The sequence below is a fragment of the Physeter macrocephalus genome, chromosome 1, assembly GCF_002837175.3.
Source record: "Physeter macrocephalus isolate SW-GA chromosome 1, ASM283717v5, whole genome shotgun sequence".
NCBI classification, from domain to species: domain Eukaryota; kingdom Metazoa; phylum Chordata; class Mammalia; order Artiodactyla; family Physeteridae; genus Physeter; species Physeter macrocephalus.
Window position 1 is genome coordinate 87,645,277 of NC_041214.2, and position 12,640 is coordinate 87,657,916.

At 35.0% G+C, this 12,640-nt stretch overlaps 1 protein-coding gene across 4 annotated transcripts in view; it reads left to right on the forward strand.

The window, feature by feature from the left end:
• The window catches only part of DLG1 (discs large MAGUK scaffold protein 1), a 298,658-nt gene extending 286,364 nt beyond the window's left edge, over positions 1–12,294 (forward strand). For 2 of the 4 annotated variants that reach the window (XM_024124272.3, XM_024124273.3), the window contains exons 16-17: positions 8,208–8,299; positions 9,237–12,294. In XM_024124272.3, coding sequence (XP_023980040.1) covers positions 8,208–8,299; positions 9,237–9,343 — 199 coding nt within the window. In that variant the 3' untranslated portion in view covers positions 9,344–12,294. The remainder of the gene's footprint in view (positions 1–8,207; positions 8,300–9,236) is intronic. The other 2 variants (XM_024124264.3, XM_055084660.1) reach the window with 2 other exon arrangements.
• Positions 12,295–12,640: the final 346 nt, after the last annotated feature.

Consider the following 12,640-nt stretch of genomic DNA (forward strand, 5'->3'; position numbering starts at 1 on the left):
ACATTTTAGATAGTACTTAATCATGGAAATGCAAATTAAAACCACAAGGTCATATATTATACTAAAATAGCTAAAATGAAAAAATACCAAATGTTGGCAAGGATGTGGAACAACTGAAGCTCATAACACTGATAGGAGTGTAAATTGATACATCCACATTGGTAAACTTGTTTACAGTATCTCCTAAAGCTGAACATACACATAACTTAGGACCCAAAAGTCTCATTCCTAGATATATACTCAACAGAAATGTTTACATATGTTTACCAAAGGCATGTACTAGATTAGATGGAAATACTATACTAAATAACTAGAAACTATCCAAATACCCATCAGAGCCTACATAAATATGACATATTCACACAAAATGAAATATTCTACAGTAATGAGAATGAGCAATCTCCAACTACACACAGACCTAAAAGTATATATACTCCATGATCCCAAATTTAATCATTGCTTAGAGAAATCAAGTAGAGGTTACTCTTTGAGGGTAGGTTGGTGCCTGGAGTGAAGACACCCAGATTCTTAGGTGCTGATGTAATGTTCTCTATCTCAGTCTAGGTACCGGATATACAGGTAAGCATAAGTTGCTGAAAACTCATCAAGATATACATTTATGATATTTCTGTTTTATGTTTGAAAATTATACTTTAAAAAAATCTGAAGAAATAGAAAAGGAAAAAAAGATATAGAAAATCTAGACCTGTACTCCTAAAGAACTTGACTTTGTTATGAAAAGCCTTCCCACAAATAAAAGAGCCAAAAGGACTTACTGAATTCTACCAAAAACTAAGAAGTAATACCAGTCTTATAAAGATTCTTCAACTAATTTTATGGGCATTAATTTAATACCAAAACCTGTGAAAGATTTCACAGGAAATGAAAATGACAAACCAGTCTTACCGTGAATATAGATACAGAAATCCTTAACAAAATATGAGCAATTTGAATCCACCAATTTTTTTAATAAGATAAAATACAACAGCCAAGTTGGGTTTATTTAAGGAATGCAAGGCTAGGCTAACATTTAAGATTAATCAGGAATAGAGCTAGAGAGAAGATGGAGTAGGAAGCACCAGGAATCTAACTCCCCACCTAGACAACAGTTGGACTTGCAGAATCTGTCTGATGTTGACCCTTGAACATCGCAGGTTTGAACTGCATGGGTCTACTTAAACATGGATTTTTTTCAGTAGTAAATATTGCAATACTACTCAATCTGCGGTTGATTGTGGATGCAGAACCATGGATACAGAGGAACCAAGCATAGGGAGGGCCGACTGTTAAGTTATACATGGATTTTCAACTGCATGGAGGGTTGGTTGGCACCCTTAACCCTGACATTGCTCAAGAGTCAACTGTATTTTGGAACTCAGGAATTCATTGAAGGCTTGCAGCTTCTAGGGGATGGTTTGAACTGTCAAATTTGATTTATTTCACCTCTTACCATGGTAGGAACTACCCATTTCCCCACCTTCAGCCTCCTAGCAGGTAGCCATGCACTCATTCCTTGAGCAGCTTATATAAAGTTTGTGGAGCCAACGTGGGGAATAAGGACCTTGTCCTCCAAACACTGGGGAATCTGTGCTCAGATAGCTGATTCCTGCTTCTGATTGTGGAGGTGCAGACACAGAAGCAGGGAGCCATTGTTGCAAACCCCACTGCCACTGTTGCAGGGACCCACCTCTCAGACTGAAGTGACTTCTAGAGAGTGAAGGGGCTGGTGCCTTTTTTCCCTCTTTTACATTTTCTTTTTCCCATTTGGGAGCCAGACTAGGACGTTCACATATACAGGAGTATTCAGAAAGTCAACACACATGCCCAGGGAAAGGCACAGGCTCAGAAAAGATCTGAGAAGACCTTATGCGTATACCTCAGGCTAATCCTGGCATGGAGGCATCCTACAACATTTAAAAACAAACAAGAAACCCTAAAGGAAGGAGAATTTTACCTCTGGCATTATCACATTATAAGATTCCAATGTCCAGTATTCAATAGAAATTTATAAGGCATACAAAGAAACAAGAAAGTATGAAAAAAAAAGAAAAAAAAGGGGTAGGGCTTCCCTGGTGGCGCAGTGGTTGAGAGTCCACCTGCCAATGCAGGGAACGTGGGTTCGTGCCCCGGTTCGGGAAGATCCCACATGCCGCAGAGCGGCTGGGCTCGTGAGCCATGCATGAGCCTACGCGTCCGGAGCCTGTGCTCCGCAACGGGAAAGGCCACAACAGTGAGAGGCCCACATAATGCAAAAAATAAAATAAAAAAGAAAGTATGGCCTATTCAAAGGGAAAAAATAAATCAATAGAAACTGTCCCTGAAAAAGACCTAATGGCAGATATACTAGACAAAGACTTTAAGACAGCTGTCTTAAAGTTTCTCAGCAAACTCAAAGAAGATGTGGAAAAACCAAGGAAACAATGTGTGAACAAAATGGAAACATCAATAAAGAGGTAGGAAACCAAAAGGAAATTCTGGAGCTGAAAAGTACAATAACTGAAATGAAAAATTACATTCAAATTTTTGAATGAAAATTTCATTCAAAGAGGGATACAAACACAGATTTGAGCAGGCAGGAGCAAAGATTCGGCAAACTTGATAGAAGAATGGAAATTATCAAGGCTATGAACAGAAAGAGAAGACTGAAGAAAAGTGAACAGATCTTAAGGGGAACCTGTGGGAAACCATCAACCGGAAGAACATATGCATCTGGGAGTCCCAGTATTAGAAGAAAGAGAGAAAAGGCAGAGAGAATATTTGAAAAAATAATGGCTGAAATCTTCCCAAACTTGATGAGACATGAATATAAACATCCAAAAAGCTCAACAATCTTCAAGTAAAATGAACTCAAAGAGATCCACATTGAAACACATTTTAATCAAACTGTCAAGAGACAAGAGACAGAATTTTGAAAGCAGCAAGAGAGAAGTGAATTATCACATACAGAAGTCCTTATTTTCAGTAATTTATGTAAGTGGACTAAACTCTCCAATCAAAAGACAAAGATTGGCAGACTGGATAAAACACATGCAATCCAAAGACACAAGTTGAGAAAGTAAAAGAGATATTCTATTCAAATAGTAACCAAAAGAGATCAGGAGTAGCTATACCAATATCAGACAAAATAGACTTTAAATCAAAAAAGGTTATATATGACAAGAAGGACATTGTATATTAAAGTTTCAATATGGCAAGAAGATATAACAATCATAAACAGTTATGTACCTAATAACATATCATCAAAATATCTGAAGGAAAAACTGACACAATTGAAGGGAGAAACAGCTCTACAATAATAGTTGGAGACTTCAGTACCCCACTCAAAATAATGGATAGAACAACCAGACAGAAGATACATAAGGAACTAGAGGGCTTAAACAACACAATAAACCAGATAGACCTAACAGACATATTCAGAACACTCTAGCCAGTAATAACAGAATACACATTCTTCTCAAGTGCACATGGGACATTTGCCAGGGTAGACCATATGTTAGGCCACAAAAGTTGATTCTTCAAAAAGATCAAGAAAAATGACAAACCTTTAGGTAGACAGACTAAGGGAAAAAAAAAAAGACTCTGAAACTAAACTCTGAAATGAAAGTAGGGACATTACTACTGATTATACAGAAATAAAAAGAATTCTGAGAGTATTATGAACAATTGGGCACCAAAAATATGGGTAACCTAGGTGGACAAATTGCTAGAAACATAAAACCTACCAAGACTAAATCACAAAGAAATAGAAAATCTGAATAGACCTGTAACTATAGTAAGTTTTGTATACATATAACTTATACACCCTATATTAAGAAAATTGAATCAGTAGTCAGAAACTCCCAACAAAGAAATGCTCTGGATCTGATGGCTTCCCTGGTGAATTATAACAAACATTTAAAAGAAGAACTAATGCCAATCCCTCCTAACTCATTCTGTGTGACCAGCATTACCCTGATACAAAAGCTATACAAAGAAACTACAAGAAAACTGTAGACCAATATGCCTTATTAACATTGATGTAAAAATCCTCAACAAAATATTAGCAAACAATTCATCAATATATTAAGAGGATTATACACCATGAGCAAGTGGGATTTATTCCTGGAATGCGAGGATGTTTCAACATATGAAAATGGATCACTGTAATAAACCGCATCAACAAAATGAAGGGGGAAATCACATGATCATCAACTGATGTAGAAAAAGCATTTGACAGTATTTAGCACCCTTTCACGATAAAAATATTCAACAAAATCAGAATAGAAGGAAACTATCTCAACATAATAAAAGCCATTTGTGAAAAACTGACAGCAAACATCATGCTCAATGGTGAAAGACTGAAGGCTTTTCTTCTAAGATCAGGAATAAGGCAAGGATGCCTGCTTTCACCACTTCTATTTAATGTAGTACTAGAAGTTGTATCCAGAGGAATTAAGCAAGAAAAAAAAGCCATCCAAATTGGTAAGGAAGAAGCAAAATTATCTCTGTTTGCAGATGATATGATCTTATCTGTAGAAAACCATAAAGACTCCACACAAAAGCCATTAGAACTAATAAATTCAGCAAAGTAGAAGTATGCAAAGTCAGCATACAAAAGTCAGTTACATTTCCATACATAAACAATGAACAATCTGACGGGGAAATTACAAAAACAATTTTATTTACAATAGCATCAAAAAGAATAAAATACTTAGGAATTAACCAAGTAGGTGAAAGACTTGTACAATGAAAACTATAGAACATTGCTGAAAGAAATTAAGATATAAATAAGTAGAAACACAGTCCATGTTCATGGAGTGGAACACTTAATATTGTTAAAATGTCCGTACCGCCCAAAGTGACCTACACGTTCAATGCAATGCCTATCAAAATCCCAATGACATTTTTTGCAAAAATAGAAAAATCCATACTAAAATTCATATAGAATCTCAAGGAACCCCCAAATAGCTAAAACAGTCTTTAAAAAAGAACAAAAAAATGGAAGACTCACACTTCCTGATTTCAAATTTTATTGCAAACTACAGAAATCAAAATGCTGTGGTACTGGCATCACGACAGAGCTAAAAGACCAGGGGGAAGAAATGGTCAGTTGACTTTTGACAAGGATGCAAGACCATTCAATGAGAAAAGGACAGTCTGTTCAACAAATGGTGCTAGGAAAACTGCATATCCACATACAGAAGAATGAAGTTGGATCCTTACCTAACACCACATTCAAAAGTCAACTAAAAATGGATCAAGGACCTAAATGTAAGACAGTAAAACTCTTAGAAGGAAACAGAGGACAAAAGCTTCGTAACACTGGATTTGGCAGTGATTTCTTAGATATGACACCAAAGACACAGGTAACAAAAGAAAAAAAGGAAGGTTAGACTTTGTGAATATTTTAAAACTTTTTATATCAACTGACACTATCCACAGGATAAAAAGGCAACCCACAGAATGGGAGAAAGTATCTGTAAGTCATATGTCTGATAACAGATTAATATCCCGAATATATAGAAAACTAAAACTCAACAACAACAACAAAAAAAACTTGATTCAAAAATGGGCACAGGACTTGAATAGACATTTCTCCAAAGAAGATAAACAAATGGCCAGTAAGCACATGAATAGATACCTATCATCACTAATCACTAGGGAAATGCAAATCAAAACTACAGTGACATACCACCTCACACCCATTAGGATGGCTACTGTCAATAAACAAAATAATTGCTGCCAAGGATGTGGAAAAACTGGAATTCTTGTGTACTGTTGGTGGGAATGTAAAATGGCACAGCTGCTGTGGAAAATAGTTATGGCACTTCCTCAAAATACTAAAAATCATAATTACTATATGATCCTGCAATTCCACCTCTGAATATATACCCAAAAGTATTGAAAACAAGGTCTTAAAGAGATATTTGTACACCCATGTTCATGTTATCATTATTCACAATAGCTGAAACATGGAAGAAACTCAATGTCCATCGACAGATGAATGGTTAAGCAAAATATGGTATATGCACACAAAGGAAGGAAATTCTGCAATGTGTTACAACATGGATGAACCTTGCAGACATTATGCTAAGTGAAGTAAGCCAGTCACAAAAAGACAAATACTGTATGATTCCACTTATATGAGGCACCTAGAGTAGTCAAAATCACAGAGACAGAAAGAATGGTGGTTGCCAGGGGCCAGGGAGAGGCAAGAGTGCGGAGTTATTTTTAATAGGTATAGAGTTTTGGTTTTACCAGATGAAATGAATTATAGGGATGGATGGTGGTGATGCTTGCATAGGTACTAATGCCACTGAAGTGTATACTTTAAAATGGCTAAAATGGTAACTTTTATATTGTGTATATTTTACCACAATTTTTAAAGTAATTTTTAAAAATCAGTGTAGTGTAAGACTCGCAGACATAGAAAACAAACATGATTACCAAAGGGGAGGGGAAGGGATGAAGTAGGAGTTTGGGATTAACAGCAGATACACACTACTATATATAAAATGGATAAACACCAAAGACCTACTATATAGCACAGGGAACTATATTCAGTATCTTGTAATAACTTATAATGGAAAAGAATCTGAAAAAGAATATATATATATGAAAAGAATAGATACGTGTATAACAGAAACACTTTGCTGTACATCTGAAACTAACAACATGGTAAATCAACTATACTTCAATTTTTTAAAAAATCAGTGTAGCGTACCACATTAACAGATTTTACGGGGAATTCCTTGGCGGTCCAGTGGTTAGGTCTCGGCGCTTTCACTGTGGTGGCCCAAGTTCAGTCCCTGGTTGAGGAGCTAAGATTCCACAAGCCGCACGGCGCAGCCAAAAAAAGAAAAAAGAAAAATAGCTTTTAGTGTAAAAAAAGATCATTTTAATAAATGCAGAAAAAGCATTTGATAAAATTAACATCTATTCATGACAAAAATATTTTTTAAACTATGAATAGAAGGGAATTTCCTTAATCTGATGTAGGTCGTCTACAAAATATCAAAGCAAATATCATATTTGATGATGAAACATTGAAAGCTTTCCCTCTTAAGTTGGGAGCAAACTTCCATTTATCCATCATCCAGCTGTAACATTAATTATCAACTGTGACCAATCTCGTTTCATCTATCCCCCCACCTCCTTACCCCTCCACTCCAGATTATTTTGAAACAAACCCCAGACATTGTACGATCTCATCTGTACATCTTTGTATATATTTGAAAGATAAAATTCTTCATTAAAAAACATCACTGTGATGTCACACTAAAACATATATACACTGATATATATAAAATGGATAACTAATAAGAACCTGCTGTATAAAAAATATACATACACATTGTAGAAGTTTCAGGCAATATGAAAAAGCATAAAGAAGAAAAAAATCACTATGTCACACTAAAACAGTAATTCCTTGATATCATCAGTTCATGTTTTCTTGATTGTTTCATAAGTTTTGTTTAATTTTTTTCAATTTGTTTGAATCAAGTTCCAAACAAGGTCTGTTTGTGACAGTTTGTTAAGTCTTTTGATCTACAGATTCTCCCTTCATATCTTTCTCTTTTTTCTGTTTATTTGTTGAAGAAACCAACTCATTTATTCTGCAGTTTTCCCCAGACTATATTTTGCTGATTGCCTTCTCATGGTATTATTTAATGTGTTCATGTATCCCCTTTACTATCTATAAACTGGTAAGTAGATCTGTAAGTCATATTTTAATATGAAATTTTCATCTAAGTCAAAACTGTCAAATTAATGCTTGGTTTTTTTGGCTATCTTGAACTAATGCAAAAATGAGTTGAGGGCTTCCCTGGTGGCGCAGTGGTTGCGCGTCCGCCTGCCGATGCAGGGGAACCGGGTTCGCGCCCCGGTATGGGAGGATCCCACATGGCGCGGAGCGGCTGGGCCCGTGAGCCATGGCCGCTGAGCCTGCGCGTCCGGAGCCTGTGCTCCGCAACGGGAGAGGCCACAACAGAGGGAGGCCACACCAAAAAAAAAAAAAAAAAAAAAAAAAAAAAAAAAAATGTGTTGAAACCCTTCTGTCATTCCAAGTAAAAAGCTACATAGTCAGTGACTGGATGTAGTTTTTAATGACCTTAAGATTCTCAACGGAGCTCAACTTTTCATGATTTTATATGTCTTCTTTCCTTTGTCATCCTTTTTCAAAAGTATTATAATGTAGTAATTACTAATTTCTAAATTTATTTGTATAGGGAAATGAATAAGCGTCTGACGGAAGAACAAGCGAGAAAGACGTTTGAGAGAGCCATGAAACTGGAACAGGAATTTACTGAACATTTCACAGGTTGGCATCTGATGTAGCAGTGCCCTTTATGGTAGAATTTTGCTTTGGAGCCATATGAACTGACCCATTGAAATGGATTTTGAACTATGCCCACATTTACCAGTAGTAATAATAAGTGCTATAAGTTTCAGAATAATTCATCTAATCTAGGTTGCAGTGATGAGGAATCTTGAAATGTAGTGTTTCTTAGGTTGTCGATGAAGATAGCGTGTACAGGAATAATTCATACTGACCAGAGGAAAACATTCAGACTTGACTTCTTCAATGAAACTGACTTTTCTCTTATTCTTTATAAATTTTGATCCATTTTAAGATATTGTTTGTTTAAAAAGAGAAGAATAGGTAGCAATTCCCAAATTCGTTTTATTCTTTAAATTATTCCTTAGGTATCTTTGGATAGGTTTTTGTTATTGTTTATTGTTTGTTTGAAATAATGATTAGCTTATATTTGGTGTTCATATTAAGTACCATTAAGTGTCATGGTGTTGTAACCCGTGTGTGTGTGTTTTTTTTAAGGATTTTTAATAATTTCAGGCTTACAGAAAAATCAGAAGAATAGTACCAGCAATTCTCATGTACATGTATTCCACAAATGTTAACATTTTACCACATTTATAATTTTGCTGAAACATTTAAGAGTAAGTTGCAGACAGAGATGCTCTTTTGCCTCTAATTACTTCAGTGTCTATTTCCCAAATACACAAAACAAAGTAAAAAATCACCAAATCTGGCTTTCTGTTAAATTTTTAAGTAAAATTTTTTCTATTTGACAAATAAAATTCATGAAATGAGCCTTTTCTAAGCAAACAATACATAGATGGTATCTCTTCATGAATGGGTATTTCTAAGATACAGCTTCTGCTGTTTTACCAACAATTATAATGGTGAAGATAGACAATTTTAATGGAGGTTTCTGATTTTGTTTCTATCATTACAGCTATTATACAGGGAGATACGCTGGAAGACATTTACAACCAAGTGAAGCAGATCATAGAAGAACAGTCTGGTCCTTACATCTGGGTTCCAGCAAAAGAAAAGTTATGAGGACTGATGTTTCTCTGTTTCTCTTTTCCACAGTCTCATTTTCTCTGACACTTCTTTGCCCTTTCCTTCTGGAGTCTGTCTTCAATACTTCTTCCATGTTGAATCATATCCCACTCATCATGGTCTGCAGTTGCACTTATTTTTGACATCTTAGTGTCTCCTTCAAGTTGTAACATCTGTATTATTTTATCTCACTATTGGTTTGTGGCCATTTTTCACAAATGAAGATGGAATGGCCTGACCAGCTATTAATAAGATTTGGGGAGACGGGGAAATTGTGGTAAAATTCCTTAATGTTTAAGGGAAAGTAACTTTAAGAGATTTTCAGAGAAGCTTTATATACATTCTTTCCAAATTTCAATATAAATGAAAGAAAAGTGGTTTTAATCAATAATTTAGTAGACTTTGAGCAACAATGCACGCTTAACTTTAATAGCATGGTTTGGCCAACATATTAGTTCTCAAGTCCTTTTCTCAATTGACTTCTGTTATCAAAGCAAATATTTCATTATAGACAAATAAGGAAAATATGTTTTTTAATTTCAAAATTAATATCTGAGTTAACTTTAATAATTTCACAAGGGATATTCATATTCATATCTTAAAGTCTTTTATTGTTTGAAGTTTTTTTTTCCTCCCAGTAGATTTGCTAGGAATAATAATGTTTAAATGTTTTTAATCTACTTGTGCAACACTATTTATAGTGTCTTACAAAAGTTGTTCATACATAATGATCATCACATTTTCTGAATTGAGGCCATGTTTAGGTGCTAGGGGAGTTCACCTTTTACACATAAGGTTGAGAAAATTTCATAGACATAAATACAAAACAGACATTACAGTGATGATGTAGTCATTATGGCAGTGGGAAAGGAGTCCAATTCATAGTCTAAAATTTTAAATGCATTCTTAGGGGTCAGATTTTAATGACTATTTTACCCACAATAACTGACTATTTTGTTATAATAAAATATATATATATAAATATATATATAACTTTCTTTAAACTCTGTAACTATGGGAATTATTTTCTTTACATAGTTGCACACACACAAACATATATATGTATATTTAAAATATATTTTTTTTCTTTTGCCACCTGCTCTCTTGGTTTGGTTTTAAGTTAAATATTAATTGATTGGACTTTATCTTCCTTAATCGTGTGAAGTGAAAACAGGAGGATGGTGGTTGTGGAAAGAAGCCCTTAGGGAAATTAGGTTATACATAAAAACATGGGCATGTTCTCCTCTTTTCTATAAAAGTTTTCAAATGGTTCCTGGTTGGTTTTTTGTGGGGGATTTTTTTCAGGGGGGTTGGGTGTTGTTACCGTTGTTCTTGTCATTGGGTTTGGATTTGGTCTCCACCTCCTTACAGTTCTCCTTTCATTAATAGGCAAACAGGCAAAAACCTCATGTGTATGAGTGTTTTCCCCTCAGACTGTACACCTTTCATCTCTTGTAGCTGCTCTGCAGTAGAGTTGCACAGATCTCCATGGTGAGCAATTAAGAAATTTTAGTGAAAAGTAGATAACAATTTCAGAAATCAATTTCTCTGGTCTTTTGTATTAATAATACTGTTTGGCTTCCCATTGCTTTTTTGGAGTTTATTAAATATGTGTTTTTGACAACCTCATCATTACAGTTTCTTTAACAAATGAGTACTGGTTTGTAAAGAATTATCAACATTATCCATTCCATTTATGAGAAAGAGGAGAACAGCTAATAAACTTTATTGTAAAATCTGTATGTTAAATGTGTCTTGTATTCTGAAAGAAAAAATTATTTTACAAGCTAGCGTTTTCTTGGAACAATTTGGGGCATCACATGATTTGTAAACTGAATTCAAGAATCATTAGGCAACCTAATCATATTTCTTCTGTAGGTTTTGGAATTGAATATGTTAACACATTGAAATATATACCATAGCTGTTACATGCTAATATAATAAGTTGTTTCCAAACATAAATAGATTAGAAGAAAACTATTGTAAAATGATCTCAAGAGCCTCAGAAATCACCTTATAGCAGGACCCCAGCATAAGCCATTTTGAAGTATTTACTGGTCAAATGTTGTAAAATATCAAGAGGTTATAAAATGACACCATTTATGTGTTAAAATGTATACTACATTGCTTTCTGAATGTCCTTGTTAAGTGATTTTTTTGTAAGAAGATACTTTTGTGCACCTTTCTAGATTGTATAGAATTATTAATAAAAGTACTAATTGTTTAGTACTACTATGCAACAGACACTTTAGTATCATTTAATTTTTCAAAAGAAGGTAAGAATTACTGGCCGCAGTATAAGGCTTAAGCAGAATCTCTTGGCCAAGATTACTTAGCTAGTAAATGGCAGTGCTGGGTATTGGTATCGAAGTTTCTCTGTCCCAAGTTCTTTCTAATATACTATGCTGCCTCATTTTTCAGCCCCTACTGTGGAAGGCACTATGACTTAAATTATGTTATGTTACTGCCCCTTTACAGGTAAAGATAGACTTAGATGAAGGTCCTTGCCCAGAGTCTCATAGTAAGGACAGACCCACAGAACAAGTCATTCCATCACAGCTGGAAGGACTGTTTCTGGGAAAAAAGTCAGCCCAGCACTGTCATAGTGACATACAAGGAAAGAAACTCTTTAGAACCAAAAATGGAACACTATTCGTTAGGGGGAAAAGTCCACTATTCTAATACACAGGGAATAATACTATTTTGAATGTTTTATGAAATATTCCATATTTTTAATATGCTTCTTAATACCCTTAATTCGGCAAAAATAAAAATGCCTCTTAAATGTGACTACACGTCTTTGGTTGCTTTCCTATTCCATATCTGCTCTGGACTCTTCAAAAAATGATGGGAGCAAGCTTGAAGGGCTCATTCCAGCAGAATACACTCTGGTCAGCAAATACCTGCTGAACCCACCACACAGTATTTAAACTCCAAAAGTGGCAATTTGGGGACTTTACTAATGAGGAAAATTTGTTTTCTAAAGTACTAAACAGCTACCTTCTAAGATTCTGCCTTTAATACTCTTAATTTACAGGTGGTGAAACAGAAGCCCAGAGATCCCTGTGTCCTAATCAAAGTTGCACTGCAACCAGGAACAGAGCCAGGATTAGAGCCTTTAACTCTTAGCTCCTCGAACAGTAGTTTTTCTACCATTCCAGTTACTTTTCCTCCCTTGCTGTGAGCTGAATTTAGTGGGCTCTTCAGTCCCTCAGGATTTGAATTATTGACTAAAAGAAAGGAAATATTAGTGAAATTAAGAGATTTTATTGAGGTGGTCGGATTTGAAAGAGA